General features: G+C 46.0%; 1 protein-coding gene across 1 annotated transcript; it reads right to left on the bottom strand.

Moving 5' to 3' along the window:
* Window positions 1-1,353: 1,353 nt before the first annotated feature.
* On the bottom strand, window positions 1,354-15,913 carry LOC135383499 (complement inhibitor CirpT2-like). The gene is made up of 3 exons (XM_064612924.1): window positions 15,722-15,913; window positions 2,391-2,502; window positions 1,354-1,517 (listed from the first exon to the last, which is right to left on the bottom strand). The coding sequence occupies exons 1-3, from the start codon at window positions 15,816-15,818 to the stop codon at window positions 1,412-1,414; spliced, it is 315 nt and encodes a 104-aa protein (XP_064468994.1). The 5' UTR covers window positions 15,819-15,913; the 3' UTR covers window positions 1,354-1,411.
* Between the last annotated feature and the right edge of the window lie 1,049 nt (window positions 15,914-16,962).

Below are 16,962 nucleotides of genomic sequence, written 5' to 3'. Positions count from 1 at the left end.
AAATTGTGGCATGAACAACATCGTTTTTAAATATGTTGTGAGACATTTAATACCTGGCCACATTAAACGGACACCGTCTGAAGTACCTCAGGAGCAACTCAATTACACTTGATGTGTAACTGTAACTAGAGATTCAAAATTTCTGGAAATTTTGAGTTGCTGGAAAACACTGCTTTTTCTTTTTTTGAATAATTTGAGAAAATGGAAACAAACGTGGTCCTAAGTGTTCGCTGAGTCGAAGCATTGCCGGCCAAACCACAGCATACGATGAGCTAGAAGCTTTTGTAGTGTTCATCCTCTAGGCATAAATGCAGAGGAGAGCATCCCAGAGAACTCCAACATTATGTGAACGCGATGTCGATCGCTTGGAGCGGCCAAACGGAGCTCTACGTTGGTGGTTGTTGGAGGATTGAGGCACCTAAGGCACTGTTGGCGGGTTGGAACGCATGAAAGGCATGAAAATGTACATTTTTGAATTTTGTCGCCAGGAAATTATAGGCTATTTTTCCTGAGGGAAAAGGGTTTTTCGAAAGGGACGAGGGTTTTTTTCCGGGGCTTCGCATCTCTAACTGTAACAGAATTACATTTTGGATTTCTCAACTTTTCTTGTACATAGATGGCTTTCTGAGCCATGTGACTCTTCAGTGACCGTTCAGTGAGCCATGTGACTGTAAATTAGTTGCCTCTTCTGAGTATCTTACACAGCTTGATACGCGTAGGTAACGTGCCCGTGTCTTCTCCCTTTTTCATTTCTTATGGGCACTTTTGAAAGCCAGTTGAAACACAGCAGTACAATCGACTATCTAAAAAATGCTGACCACGGCGAAATTCCGAAGACATAAAGAGCACTGACCCACGGAATGACTGACAGTTTGCAACGACTGGGCGTGTGTACGTGTACTATGTTATGTAAACGTACTGTATCAGAGTACGTAGTCTCTTACGACGTCTTACTGCACAGAAGGCTACAACAGTTTGGGACTAGTCTCGTAGCTGGAAATGTATTTGTGTATTTCTGCAGGACAGTCTTGCTCTAAATGCGCTGGACACTTAACTGTACAAAGGAAAAATAGTTCACACGAAACGAACGTTATGCGTAAGCCACGCATAAATGGGGGCCTGACAGCAACAGCCACGCCTATCTGTTCGTAGAGCACAGAGTTAACGCAATATTTTCTTTCTAAATATGGCAGGAGTGCGTGGCAGTATGTGACAGAAGCTCCGGTAGCAGTACCGTTCATGACGTTCAGAAGAACGTATGATGTTGCCAGTCATTAGAAGTGGATACGAACCCGTCTTTTGCAGTCTTTCATTTGGTTGGCAAGGTAGCCACCAAAGAACGCATGGTCCAAGTTTAGGTGGATGGAATTTATTTTGTGTATGCGGAAGTTAGTCGAGCGTACGCATTCTCTTAGGACTGGTCCTTGCAAGCAAGGCTGCAGCAGTCAGGGAATGATCCTGCAGCTGGAACTGGATTTCTGCACGGTAGAATTTCTTCAGATCCGTAAGCAACGCAACTGCACAAAAAAAGAAAGAGCTCCCATGAAACGTGACAGCACATTCAACTACATTCACATCTTACGTCATTCTTGACCTGTGACGTAGCTGTATGTAAAAATGGGAGAGCGTTTCTGTGGGGCGGAGCTTAAACGTTTGCTTCGTGGTCTGCAGATATATGTTGCGTATTTCTTGTACGAAAACGCTATGCAATTATCGAAAATTGCACAACTATCAAGGAAAATACTTTTTTATTTTGGGGGGGGGGGGAACTTGCGCTAGTGTTCTAATACATTGTCACTGAATTTGCATTGTTTCGTCATCCTGTCATTATTATCCACGTCATAGCCTAAGGCAATGCGCGTTACAGCCAACACAATACGCGTTGCTACCTAGCCGCACTGATTCAGTCGATTTCTTACTGGTACGCTTCAGTAGCTCTAACGGGTCTGTTCTACGCTCTCTCATTTTTCGTGATCTCCAAGATAATCTGAATTCTCGAAGCTTGTTTGCTCAAAGCTGCTTGGTACATGGCCGAATCCAACCCACGAACGCTGTGCCCTTAAAGCTCCTCTGACCTTTTTGGACACCGTAGGACTTCGCCACTCGCTGTGAGCCGGCGACTCAGTATTTCATTTCCCACATTTCCACCAGCAATGGGGTAGAGTATCGCCCCATCGGCGATGAAACACCATCATCATAAAATAAAGTTGTTGTTTCTCCAGGGTAGCGTCCTAACGAAAGCTATCACCAACGCACTCGAATCTTCATTACGTAAGGACGCCAGCCTGCAACTAGTTCGAAGTAAGAATCTTCTGCAAAAAAAAAAAAAAGAGGCGGGGGGGGGGGGGGGGTCTATAGGATGTACAAACCATTCATAAATCATCACTTACATGTACTCGATGACGCTGCGTTTGTCTGCCATGCAGTAGAAAGCGACACAAGGGGATTCACTGCGCACACTGGTGCCGTTCGATATGCGGAGGTTCTCCCATAGGCAGTAACCTGGACAAAGAGATTTCAATTCGGCTTCAAACAGTACCACACTACTCATGTCAAGCAGTTGCGTGGTGGTGCTGGTGGTGGTGATGAAACTGCTTGCCGTAGTGGGCCTCGCTCAGGCGGGCAACGTCACGACTATCGCAGGGAGTGATCGTCCGTCATGGTCCGACTTCACAGGGAACCGTGCGGATATTTGTCCTAAGGTGTCTAAGACAAACACAGGGAAAATACCCAGACAACACGACCGGCACCCGGATTCGAACCAGGGTCACCTCCCAGTCTCGGCTGAAATGCCATCATCGTAGCCACTAGGCCACGGGAGCCGGTAGCACGCAGTTGCACCTCGCCTACGGTGAGCATTTCTATAGGTTGTCATAACCTCGCCCCAATAGCCCCAGTACGCCTCAGCACGTCCTCCTCGACTGCACTGCTTACCACAAGCAGCGCTTGAAGCTCGTGTCCCAAGGACCCCACAGCTCCTCCAACATCCTCTTTTGCTGACGCCTGCTGAACGACGCCAACGTACAACAGCCCTTGTGACTCTCACGAGAGACACCAATCTAAACCACGGGCTCAGATTAGCGGAAAAGAACTGACCTTTACTGAAGGCTTCCTCCAAGTTTTTTTTTTTGTGTGTGTGTGTGTGCATGTGTGTGTACGTGTGTGTTCTTCACTTTCCCTCTCCCGTATTTCTACCTTTCTTACCTCTTATTAGCACCTTTCTCAGACGTTGTTGCCGACTGCCGCGTCCTGGTCCTACTGCCTATAAGCTCGTTCCTGGTTCAAACGGCAACGGTCACCACTCTACCGAAACTCTCTCTCTACATCTTGCGATAGTAGTGACGTTGCCCGCCTGAGCGTGGACGACTACGACGAGCAGTTTCGTCACCACAACCACCACCACGTACGTCTGCGTTCTCTTCCAACTGTCCAATGGGTATATCGTTATCTGGACAGGCTCAGGTCCAGTAAGTCAAAATACAATGAATGGTCGCGAGACAAACGGTTCACTGATGTTTCTTTTGTTTTTCGTTTTGTTTTTATGAGCAAAGCGTGCCGTTATATTGCGTTCTATGCGTGTCAGCTGGGCGCTAAAGCTACGCCAGCTCCCCCCCCCCTCCCCCCACAGCTCTCGCAAAATCTGTGTCAAAATGCACCTTACTGGGACCGGAGCAATCCGTGCCTTTCTATTGGTCGAACGCCGCGGGCATGTTCCGATTGGTTGCCGGAATTTGAAAACGGCACCACGGCACTTCGGGCTTCCTCGCCTGGGTGCTGCGTACTCTCTCGGCGGTTTCGTTTGAAATTTGAACGGTGGATGTCAGGTCGGCGGAGGCAAGTACGTTCGCCGTCCTGTCCGTGTTGTGTCTTTTTGTGTCTTGTCTGTGTTGTGTCGTGTGGTGTCTTTGATCGTGTTGCACTGTTTCTCGACACAAGCATCAGTCTACGAACAGCCAATCGGATTTCAAACTGAAATGTTGTCGTGAATTCTTGCTCAATGAACACGTTCGAGCGCCGTCACATGTGCATAGCGCTGACAAGAAAATAGGATGCATGAAGCATCATCATTTTATGTTTGACGTATAGGAGGCAAGGACATGCTCATCAAGAGATCGTGCGCAAGTATGTGACAGTTGTTCGGTGTTGGGAATAGTCTATATCGATATGCGTGCTTTGCAAGTTTAAACTTGGTTGCAGTGTGCCAGCAAGCGCTACGCTCACTGCATGTAAATGCGTCAGTATGCCAGGCGATTGTGTCAGTATAATGCTCAAATAAATTTCTGTTCATCGACAATTTTCAGAGTGGTTTTGGAATCACAAAAGAACTTTACAGCGTGATTGAAAGCTAGTAGACCTAGAAGTCAGTGGTACCCGGGACCAGCCAAGCTCAAGCCAGTATGGCCTGCGGCAGTATGGAAAGCAGAGGTCAGGAGAACAAGAATCACAACCAGTCAGGCTGCGAGCCGAACGGAAAGATTTCTGATTGGAGGATTGAGGGAGCAATCGCTGCATTCTGATTGGTCCTATGCACAGTGTTGTGTGAATTTTCCTATACTCCCAGCAAGTCTACCTACGCCGCCATGGCGTGAAGTCGTGCCCTCCACAACGCTTCACATCCCAGGTTTGCGGAAGATGAGAGAGTCCAGCCGCATGGTGGCCAGAATAGCGGCAGAAAACCTGATATCTGACATCTACCCACTCGCATACTCTGGTGTTCATAGATGGCTCCGTTGACCAGTGCGTACTACATCCCGTCAATGCACGTGGCCTTGCAAGAGAAATCAGCTCGTTACCAGATATCTTCTACGACTTCCGAACTCCTGGCACTTCTACACGCAGCAGCTGCGGTCCAAGTGACTGGAATAGTTCAGGCCGTTTTACGTACGGACTCGAGAAGTGCCCTGTTTAACATGATGAACCCCATGTGCGGTAGCATCCTAGCCCGCTGTATACGAAGGTCGTGTGCCCAGCATAAGCTAATCGGAGATCTTATCTTCCAATGGATCCCGTCTTATGTCGGCATCAGAGGCAACGAACGAGCGGAACCAGCTCACATCCTCCGTTGCAGCCAGTCAGGCCGACACCGACAGGCACATGGCCGTTAAACATCTGGATGGCTGAAGTGCATCATCCTGGTATACAGGATATTATGCAAAATTATCGACGCTCTCTTCCCATGAAACGCCTTCCCTGAGTCATACTGACAATGCTCCGTGGGTTACGCACGGGATCTGGGTTCACGAACTCGCAACTGCCCAAGGCGGGCTCTAGGGAGGATGCCACCTGCGGTCAAAGCCGTCATCTGGAAAACCATTGAACATATCCTGACAGAATGCCGCGCATACCACACCATCCGGGAAATCCACCTTGCACACTCCAGGTCTAGCATAGTGACATCCTATTCCCCGAAGTTTCTTATGCAGAACGAACTACCAAAACTCTCAGCCTCGTCCGTTTTCTCCAGGAAACGGGCCTCGTGCAAAGACCCTCTAGTGCACCTCTAATCCACAGTGCACTTCAGTCTCATCAGCGTCATTCATCCTTCCGATATTTCACATTGAACCCTTCGACTTTCTTCTTCCTTTTTTTTTCCTATAGTTGTGACGATGCCCTCCTCGCGTGCGGCCAACAACGGTAAGCTATTTCACCATCGGCCCCTTCCTCCCCTTTTTTTCTTTGTTCTAATCAATATACCCCCACCCTCCCTTATACTATGTGCTCTGTGGGGAGTTGCGGAGGGCTGGCTACGTTCCCACTCAGACTTGTACGTATCTTGAGTACGTACACAAAATACAGTATTTTAAATACTTTTTCCGATATTTTGGTACTCTACTCAATACTTTTTGCGACAAGTATTTTTAATGTATTTAAAATACTTTTTTCGGTATTTGCTACTCAGTACTCAAAATACTTTGCTTCCTCGTCAAGCCATATCCAGCACGCTTCCCGCCGTGCCGAGATTTTGAGCTCACTGGAATTTAACCCCCTTTTTCTTCTTTTTCTCGGGAATTCACGAATCTGTCATTTATCCTCTTGTACAATAGGCTGGTCCCAAGCCTGGCCTTGCTTGTCAATAGCCAACTTCGTCCGAAAACCGTTCCTATTCATATTGCCAGGTGAATCACCAGGGGATCAGGTACAAGATAATCCCGACATTTATTTCCTTGGTCATCAAAGCAATAAACACGTGCTAGAGGTTGAAAGACCCGAACCGACATACAGGAGGGATTACGAAGTTTTGGGTGAGAACATGTCAACAAAGTTTACTTGGGTTCACCAAAGTTCACCAAGCATTACTTGACAGTTGACACCAATACGTTGCAAATGAAAGATATGCGTGGCTGATGAAGTTTATTCCTTTCATTTGTAAGGCCACGTTCAGAATACGCGTTTCACTTACTGCTAATACTAAAGTACTTTAAAGAGTATCTTAAATACTTCTTAGAGTATTTAGTACTCTACTCAAATTACTTTCAGTTTTGAGTATTTTGTGCTCTATTTTAAATACTTTTTCCGTAGAGTATCTAGTATCTTATTTTAAATACTTTTGCGCAGTATTTTGTACAAGTCTGTTCCCACTGCCGAGCGTGCGCTCTCCGAGCGGGGAGCGGCGAACGGCGGGAGTGTCCAGACCGAGGTCCGCCGTGCTCTCGAGATAAACCGATGAGGGCGAGGGAGTCGCATCGTCATGATTGGTTGGTCGCTGCCGTCCGCCGTCGTCAGTCGCGCAAGGAGCGACTGCTTGGACGGCGACCGAGAACGGTCCTCCGGCGTCCTCCAAGTGACATTCTGCCGTTGCGGGCGCCGTTCCGGATTCTAGCAAGGCAGTGTGAACGCGCCTTAAGCGTTGCGTTCTTATGGCATCTTCGACTGGCAGCCACCGATCTCCTAGTGCGCTCTGGAGAGCGTGCTCTGTCTTGGATTTCTCAAAACGGAGCGCTTTGACAGCAGCTTCGGCAGTTGTTTCTTCCTCCCATCTTCTTTCTTCCAACCATCTTCTTTCTTCCTCTAGCTCGAAGCGCTCTGGCTTATGTTGAATTCGAATAACAGATTCGGAGCGCTTCCTGAGCAAGTTTTTTTTTTTTTTTTTTGCTCCGCTGGGAGCAAGTCTCTTCTATTGTCTGTTCTATTGCAAGTCTGTCTTCCAATGAGAGCTTTGGAGCGGCCTTCAAGCCAAGGTCGCTTCAAGGAGCAACCCAGAGTGCTCCGCAAAAACAGGCACATTCAACCGGAACTCTCCATGACGTATCACTTGTCGCTCGCGCTAACTATTTCCTGTCTCTTCTTCGCTAACATGGCCGTTTCGCAACGTCTCCGCCGGGACTGGTCTTTCGCGTCGTACGTTGGCGATTTTGCTTCTTGAAGAAAGCGATGAGCAAGACATTACGAGGGCAACGTCGGGAGATTAGGAGAACCTTCATGTTGCAAAACATGGGGTTGTAGTGGAACATGCGTACCTTTTTCTACTTCCTCGGTCTCTGGCCGTCATCCACCAAGGGGGATTGGCCAGGGCTAAACTCCAAGTTGGGCGCGACAGTTCCAATCGCAGATTCGGATCACTTGCTCTAGGCCAGATCAAGCCACTCCATTGCGGAGTCTGCCACTTGCTCCGACCCTGCCATTGGAGTTCAACGTTAGAGTGTTGTTACCGCCAATCGAAGATACCATTAGGTTGCGCAGGATGATGCCTGCCCATGTGGTGCAGGTACACCTCGCCCTAATATCAGGGCTGAGCAGGAATACTCAAAATTTGTATTATAATACAAATACATAATACTTGATAAAAAATTGTATTATAATACTAATACATAATACATCTTATTTTCAAGTATTATAATACATAATACTATTACTTCCTTGTATTACTCAAGTAATACTAGTAATACTTTTGTGCCGTGGCAGACAGTTATTAGAAAAGGATTCCCAGACACATTTCTGAAGCCACCGGACCGGTCACCGCATGTTTATTTCAGTTGATTGTACTTAAGAAGAAGCATCTTTTCAAGTACGCCATCTTCTAACGATCGTCCGTTTGGTCTGAGTAGCAGGTTCGCAAACGAAAACAATCGTTCAACCGGCGCGGACGAACATAAATTAGTGTTGAACTTTCAGAAAACACTCTTAACTGATGGGTCCAACATGGACAAGTCTACGCGCTTGTCATCGAGGTACTTGAGGACTTCTAACTTCGCACGGCGAGGAAAGTCCGCAGGAAAGGCGCAGAGTCCAGGAAAAAAAAATGACAAAAGATCACGACGAAGTGACTAACTGACAGCTCTCAGGGCATTCTCTCGCGGGACGCAGCCTTACTTTCTGACGCACCGACCCTGACTCCATCCTATGATATGACCCCCTAAGGGCTCCGGGTTGTTCACCCAGAGTGGAGAAGGAGAAGTTTCTCAGAAATTTGAGTAGACAGGTCCTGTAATCGTCCCTTTGTTGTATGTTGAAGTGTGGTCCTCTGTTGGCAGAACTAGGTCGTGTTCGTAGGACTGGAATGGTACCGAAATCATACACGTGTAAGACCCATCACATCAGGCACGACAAGTCATAAGTATTACGAGTTTTGCAGTAATACAATGCAAGTAATACTCGAATTTTTTGTATTATAATACGTAATACATATACACTTATCGGATGGGTATTATAATACGTAATACAAATACTCTAACGTATTACAGTAACGGTATTATAATACAATGTATTTGTAATACTGCCCAGCCCTGCCTAATATACACATTTTCTGCGACTGACCTGACTGTGAACGCCTGCGTTCTCTTCAACCTGACAAATGGGATTCCATAAATGAAATGTATTGTCAATCGAAAGACCAAATTGCCTCATTCGTTTGATGTGGCTAACGTCATATTGCTGATCGTTGATCCGAAAACTTTCTTTATCTCATGGTTTTTGTTGTGTTTACGAGCCACTAGAAATCCTCATTTGATCAGGCCCCACTGCAATATTTTAAAATAAAATGAGTGGTTGCGAAAGAAATGCCGCAATGATTACATTTTTCGTCAAATAGGCTCGTCGTTATTGTGTTCTACGCATGTCTGCTTAGCCCTGCGTGTTGTTCTTTAGTTGAACATAAGAGACAGGAATTCCCAGTTTGATTTCTTCTTCCGCCAAACCAAATCATACAATCAGCTATCATGAATTGCCGTCGACGTAATGAATGTGCTTAACACCGCATCTCATCGTCATGCGTATGGCTATTGTTATTGTTGTGCTTAGGAACTGAGGTTGACGCTTCGACATTGTTGCGCCTTTGGGAGGGATGACACATTGGATGGTACAGCGCAACCTGCGGAACACGAGAAATTTTTTTTCTCATCACTGTCAATAGGTCCGTGAAGATCCTAAAGCGGCCGCTAAGGGCACTCCCCGTTGCGAAGTAAGCCCAAGAACACGTAATTCATTGGTGGATTTGGTGGATAAGGGAGTGGAAGCAGTGCCAGATTTAGGGGAGGGCAGACGGGGCACTTGCCCCGGGGCCCACACCACAAAGGGGCCCCCACCAGTAAAGGTCTTGTCCAAGGGAAATCTGTTTTGCATGCCTGAAACGCATCCCTGAAACGGAAACTTAGTAAAAATCTGTCCTCCGTCCACGCATATCGACCCCGAATAACACATTGGATAGACACGAATAGAATATTTATTTCACTTGTCTACGAAATGTTCAAAATGTGACAAAACCTGACTGCTGAAAAATCTCGGACTAGTGTGCCACACGGCCGTCGTCCTTTAGATACAAAACGATGTCATTTATAGACATATAATAGACGAATACATAGAATACACGAGGGAGCCCCCACAGCACAGTGCCCCGGGGTCCCCACCACTGTAAATCCGGCACCGAGTGGAAGAGCGTTATTTTGCGCTTCACCGCGACCAGCCGCGACAAAAATATGTAAACCGAAACCAATTCATTACTGCAACAAATGACCCGCTTCGGTGGCAGATTTTTCTCTAAAAAGCGTCCACTGAAGGTCCCCAAAGGGGTAGTACCCACTTTCATGCATACTGCGCCCTGCTTTATAAGTTATGTTTTTCACGAAACCCATTGGAATTTTATTTAAATAATGAGCGCCTCCCACTCATTCACACGGTCCGCAGCTTGTAGGTGGTATTGGACAAATACTTGTAAAAAATAAAGTTATTCTATTGGTGCCCCCGTTCGCGAATTATTTAGCCCAGGTATTTAACTGAAACACCAGTATACACGAAGTTCTAATAATAATGCTTTTTTTCTCGTTTTGTGTGGCTCACATACCTACAGTATAACGTATTTAATGCGAGAAAATAACTAGATCACGTTCGTTAAGGTAGGTTCAGTAAGGAAAATAACTATATCGCATTCGGGTTGCAAGCAGGGTGTCGAACCGAACCCGAACCGAAATTTTCATGACACTGTTGAACCCGAACAGGAGCTGAACCGGAAAAAATAATAGCGGTAACCGGTTCGCAATAAAACGGTTCGGACATAAAAGAAGTTAGCATTAGAGTTCAAGTCCCTCTCAATCCCCGAACGAGGACACATTGGTCTCCATATCATGGATTTCGCAAATTTTCAACTCGCAGTCAAACGAGGACGTATAGTTGGTATACTTTCAGCGTCATTTTTAATACGTTGAAGTACAGTTGTCTTGTGAGCGCCGCGGCTAGCTCCCTACGCACGCGCTGCGGCGTCTGCCCTTACGAGAGGAGACGCCGCGCGGACGAATGAAGCAGGAATGGAGTAGGCCAGTTGTGTAGCTCTATAGGACGAATATGTGATTAAGCAAGCGCCCAACGTTTCCCTTTACACGTGAGCAGTAAAAATTAAACAAGTCAAACATATGAGATGTGGAGAAGGAGCGTACGCAGAACGTTGCCTGTTTGATTAGTCCTGGTTTGAAAAGTAAATGTAGTTCCGCTTACTGGTAGCGCAACTCTGTCGTGACACATCGACTTTGTGTTGCGGATTAACTGGTACACTGCTGCGAGGTCGGACTGAGCAAGGCTGGCAAACTTATTTTCGACATGCTTCAGTGCGGTTTCAGATCGATTCACGCTGCGAATGCAGTGTGCCGGCAAGTACCGTCGTCTATGTCAAATGCTGTCCATCTTATTAGACTTCCTTTACGTGTACCTTGCTGGCACTGGCGTGTGAAAAAAAGAGACTTTGGGAACACAAAGTAGGGGACTACACCACTTCATCAGCTTGGACGCTATTTGCAAATGTTCATCCATTTCTCCTTTCTCTCGCTAAAGTGAGTACCTCACTACAAAAACCTTAAAACAGACAACAGCAGTGAGCTATTAGCCACGCATTTCCTGATAAAAGCAGTTTTATGGGAGATATAAAAACGAAGCGTTGAACCTGTTCCTGAATCGGTTCGGGGCTCCGGGCTGCGAACCGGTTCGATTTTTGGTGTGGCCGAACCGGAACTGAACTGGAACGAAATCCAAGCAACGCGAACGCGAATCGAACCCGCATTTTTTTGCGGTTCGACACCCCTGGTTGTAAGCTAAGATAATTCTATCTTGCTAGAAATGCTTCACCCACGGCACAAAGCGGCAAAGTCGGCGGTATGTTTGGAGTGCAATGACTATGGCGATATCTCGTTGCATTGCCGATATAATCTAGTATTCCTGTACCAAGACGCACGACGCTTTGTTTGTCTACTCCGAGCGATGAAGTTGCAAAACACACAGTTTGAAATGTGCTATCAATACGCTCATACTAGATTTGCAACTGATTGTATGACGGAAACTAGCTTCGTAGCCCGCATTATGCAACACGTTATACATACCTGTTTGTCATTCGCAAATGTGAGCTAAAAGAGTTAAAAAAATGCACAAAATAACACAAATTGTGTACCTAAATATTCGATTGGGCGTATCTTATGAGAGTTAGCGAAATTGAGGAAGATCATGGCATCAGTCTGCCCGATTTACAAGTAGCTAAAAGGAACAAGAAAAAAAAATCTGCTTCCCAGTTATCTCGTTTTTATCTGTGTTCCACGTATTCCATATTATGAAAATAGTGGTAGCGGTAGCGGAAAAAGAGTCAGCCGCTAGCCATATTTGTAGTGGAAATACTTCTTCCGTTACCAATATAAAATGTAGCGGGATCGCTACTTCGCTACTGAAAAGAGTAGCGAATTCGGTAGCGGCTCCACTAGTAGCGCCGCCATGCACAACGCTGCCAGAAGTGCATTGTTCCAGCACACAACCTCTGTGTGTTACTGCTAAACACTTAACCTATAAAATTCACTCTTCCTTCACGACATGTGCTCGGGAGCCCTGCCTACATCACGTGGTCGTGTAGATGCCCGCGGCAGGAACTGAAAGTCAGACATGTACAAGTTACTCAAAATGTATTTAAGATAATAAATACTAACGTTAGAATGTAATTAAGGGAGTATAAATACATGAAAATTACAGTAATTAAGATAGATTACAAGATACTTCAAAAGGTTTCTGAAATACAATTAATATACTCGAGTACCTCTCGCAAATAAGGCAGTCTTGCGTTTTAAGCGTACACTTTATTTGCCCGCAGTAGCAATAGCATTTCAAAATGGTCGTCTGACATCTTTCCCCTCTTTCTCTGCAAAACATTGCCCGCAATACTGAACAGACATTCCACAGGTGGACTGGAAGTCACAGCGGCGTTCTATCTTAAGAAGAGTTCACGTAGTCGAGGATACTTCATCAATGCCGTGATTGCCGTGATTTCGGGTAATCCAGAAGATGTGGGTTCGATCCCTACGGCCTGGCTAACCTTTTCAGTGACTTTCATCTTTCATCGTGACTTCGGCGTCGCGTCGTCAATGTACCCGTGCACTTCTTGTACGGCACTGTTGTCCCTTTCTGAGCTTCCGAGGACAGTGCTGTAGAAAGCGAAAAAATATTCGCCTGTGGCCGCCTTGTTCGGCGTTATGACATTATTTGCCGTTGAGTCTTTGCTCGACACGCGCGCAAGCCATTTGCAAGACACATGGACGCGGAATAATTTCTTTTTGGTCCTTGAAAGCAAAAAGTCATCGGCCACTGGTGATGCGGCAAGTCGCCGCCGCTATGTGACATGAATCACCTAAACCCCGCGCACTACGCAAGCCGCCGCTGTGTGATAGGAGTCATCTAAGCACAAGTCTCAAAAAGATGACAAAGAGATACCACAAAACTCCACTAAGTATATCATATACTTAGTGGAGTTTTGTGGTATATATTTTGTGGGTCACATATACTGTATATGTGACTCAGAACAAAGCAAACTTCTAGCAGCTCGGCGAGGTCAGAATTCGGCATCACCGCGTCAGGGTACACATAATAGAACCCTCACTCGCCAAGGATTAGTACACACAGGGCAAGATATCTAAATGGAGACTTCCAAGACGTGCCAATGTCCGAGTCAAGTCCCAGGGACTCAGGAAATTTCCACTGAACAAGCAAGATAATGGAAAGACGAGGCACAGAAAGTTTGAGAGGGAGATCCAAAATATGTAATTAGAGTATTGAGTAGAAAATACCATAAAACGTATTTTAAATAGAGTACAAACACACAAAACAAAAAGTATTGAGTAGAGTACCAAAATAACGCAAATTGTATTTAAAATACAGTATTTTAAATACAATACCCCAAATACGTACAAGTCTGCCGCAAGTAAACCGGTTCCCTCATTTTCGTTACCGGCAACCGTAACCCATAAAGTGGAGGAATACCCTTGTCACACGGGTAGCCTTAACCAGGGGTCGAAACCGGAACTGAACCGTAACCGAAAACCGCAAAAAAAAAAAAACGTTATTTTTTGCCGAACTGAACCCGAACCGAACCGTAAACATTTTTTTCTCTCCCCTTGAACGAACAGGAACTGAACCGCAAAAACATGATGCGGTAACCGGTTCGCAAGACGGTAAAGACGCCTATACCTTCCCACTTGCCGCGCACCAGATCCCTGCATCGCTCGGAATCTTGCGAAATTCACAGAGCGGACAAATTGATGAACCAAAAAGTGGTGAGTCCATGCATCTACAGCCTCACCTCCAAAAGGTTCACGACATCCCTGTACATTTCTGTGACTCGAGGTGTAAAAAAGAAAGAAAGAAAAAAAGATGTGCTGCACAACAGCTACACTTTGCGCTTTTGCGCTTCGTTTCATTCAGCGTCGCAGCGTGTGAAGGCGACGTAAATTTTAATAGTTCATAGTGACATCCACAAGCAACGCAGACCTCTAGCGACCACGGGAAAGACGTTGGCGTATGGTTCAGAGCATGGAGTAAGAAAACACAGGAGCGGCCTCTCGCCCTCTTTTCAACGGGAAGCACAGTGCCGGCCTGCGCATGGGACTCTGGGATACTCCTATCTACCACGTGACCGCTTTCTTTCTCTTTTTTTCCTTAGAAATTGGCGATAGAAAATTGCAATGGGGTTATGCTGTACGCCATTTCCCAGCACTTTTCGGTTCAGTAAGGGATGATCTGCTGTGAACGCATGGTTTTTTGTACCTATCAAGTGTAGAGGCGAGGGAGTAAGAGGAAGGAAGGAGGACCAAGCCATCGTCAAACCTCTCACATGTGGTACACTGACTAGCATAGCACACGTAAACCGGTTCGAACCGATTAATATCGGTTCAAACCGTTATTTTGGTTGCGCTGAACCCGAACCCGAACCGAACCGATAACCTTGAACCGAAAGCCAAAAAATAACGGTTCCGAGCCCTGGTCTTCACCGCGGTTGCAGTCCCTGCCTATGCGGTTTGCGCCAATAACACAAACCCTACAATTAAAATGTGAAGCATGACAGCAGGTACGTGCACAACTTTTTCCTGTGAGCTATCTCCAGGAACGCCACGAAATCAGACAAAGGCATTGTTTATTTATCATTATCGCGCAGTGTCCGCTGAAGAGCACATATTATTGTGTGTAACTCAGCGCCGGTGCCGGAAGTGGTACTCCCAAATAACGCGCGATGAAATAGCCGACGCAGCGTAGGCTGCGAACAACTATGCAAAAGAAAAGCGAAAACGTATAACACGTATTCGTTATCGTCTAACCTGTAGGCTAACATATCCCACGTCTTTCCGCCGTAGGCTGCGGAACGTCCAAGGCATATGTGACACCTACGGTACGCACTATAATGTATAGGGCCAACGGAAATGGTATTCCCCCCGTCGGTGACGTCTCGGGCGTAGTGCTCAATTTGGCGACTTTTAATTTTTTAAATTTCACGTTATTAATTAACATTAATTATTAACTAAAACCAAGTTAATTACGTTAACTTTATGTGGCCCTATATTAAAACGTTACATGAAACTTCTTAAATGTCAGCCACATAAGCGATCACAGAGACATAAATTCTGCGTAAAAAGACTAAAAGAAAGTAAAAAGAACTAGCGAAAGAAGTCATCCCGTTAATACGTGACTGACGACGGAAAGTAACTGTTCTGATGCTGGAACACACAAACAGACGAAATTGACGCAAAATTGAAAATATTGAAAAACCTTTCAGGTTAATGTTACATTCTGCACTGGAATATGTCCTGCGCCGCAACGACGCGATCGGAACATATCATCCACTACCAAAATATAGACAGCCAGTACGCGGTACTTGATCAGCACCTCCCTGACGACTGCACCTTATTCTGTACTTATTTACTTAGCGATTGTGCTATATTGAAATCTACACGGAATTTTAGTCGAGACATGGATAAATGGACTCATAAATTCTTACCGTTTTCAACTTCAACGTCCCTGTGCAAGATCGCTGCCAGAGAGTGGCAGATAATGCTTGCACTGAGCAACGCGTTGAAGATGCCAAATCCCTTCATTGTGAGGGGCTTTCGTCTGTTAGCAGTCCTACCCTGAAACGCTATCCTGTCGACGATGACCGACGAGCGCACGGAGGAATGAGGAATATTTAAGTGTGATCAGTGTTGCTAGACATCGTTCACGTTAGAGCGCGTTCATGCGGAAGTTCCAAAGAAACCGCGCCACTACACAAATCATCGAAGTCGTAAATAACACATTGAATGAAAGGAGCAGTCCATCTGTATAACATAGTCAATGGTGTTTACCAGTTTCAGTTTCATTGGCTGTGTGTGTATGTGTATGCGTGTGTATTCTAGACGTCGTAACTTAGTTTAAACTGTAGGAATCGTTGACACGCGTAATACCGCCTGTGCTCTTGTGCACAGCTTGCCCGTCGTAGGGTCGCAGAACGCTGGAAATGACGACAGTGGAGAAAATGTATCCCTCCGTCGTTTTCACCCAGCCATTCCAGCAACGAGTGAAAAACAATTGTGATTGTTGATGGTGGAAATAAATTATCAAGTGTGGATTCGCCAGTGGCAGCCGCTATCAGTGTCCCGACAGTGGGCGCATGGGTCACTTCTAGCCAGGCAGTGAGGGCAGGACTCTGTACACGCATCATCTACGAGCAGTTATTGTACGGGCTTGTGGAGTCGCGCTCCCGTCGCTGGCTAACCTCGGCCCATGGTGGCTGTAGATTTATTCACTTGTAGGTCTTCCCTTCAGTCATTGTCGCTCGCTTGTTTCATTGCAAACAAAATTTAATTGCTGTGATGTTGGACAAACATGATGAGAAAAAATTGAAGGGCGGTCATCGCTTGGATTTAACACGAATTAGCAGCGGGAGCTGCTGAGGAGTGCCGTAGACACTTTAGTCGTTACATTGTTGACAAATGGTGATTAGAGAATTTTACAACAGAGTTTCTACTGAGTGTATTTTTATTAATGCGTTAGCACTAGAAGCGTCATTTCAAGGTGGTGGTAGTTTCAAAACTACATGTTTTCATTTCCCCGTTGTGGGCCTCACAGAGGTGGGCAACGTCACGACTGACGCCCTGGGAGAATGTGCGTCCTGGGCCGACTTCTAAGGGAACTGTGCCGATATATGTCTGAAAGCCTCTGAGGAAAAAAAAAAAAAACCCAGACACCACAGCCGGCACCGGG

The sequence above is a fragment of the Ornithodoros turicata genome, chromosome 2 (assembly GCF_037126465.1).
Source record: "Ornithodoros turicata isolate Travis chromosome 2, ASM3712646v1, whole genome shotgun sequence".
In the NCBI taxonomy this organism is placed as follows: Eukaryota; Metazoa; Arthropoda; class Arachnida; order Ixodida; family Argasidae; genus Ornithodoros; species Ornithodoros turicata.
The sequence above is the reverse complement of the archived record's forward strand: the minus strand, read 5'-3'. Positions and strand labels throughout refer to the sequence as shown.

Excerpts from the sequence above, each read along its gene's own strand:
- LOC135383499 (XM_064612924.1), bottom strand. The coding sequence starts at position 15,818 with ATGAAGGGATTTGGCATCTTCAACGCGTTGCTCAGTGCAAGCATTATC. Across the intron at positions 2,503-15,721 it reads GGACGTTGAAGTTGAAAACG|GTTACTGCCTATGGGAGAAC; the intron begins GTAAGAATTTAT and ends CTCTTTGTCCAG. Across the intron at positions 1,518-2,390 it reads CGCAGCGTCATCGAGTACAT|TTGCGTTGCTTACGGATCTG; the intron begins GTAAGTGATGAT and ends TTTTTTGTGCAG.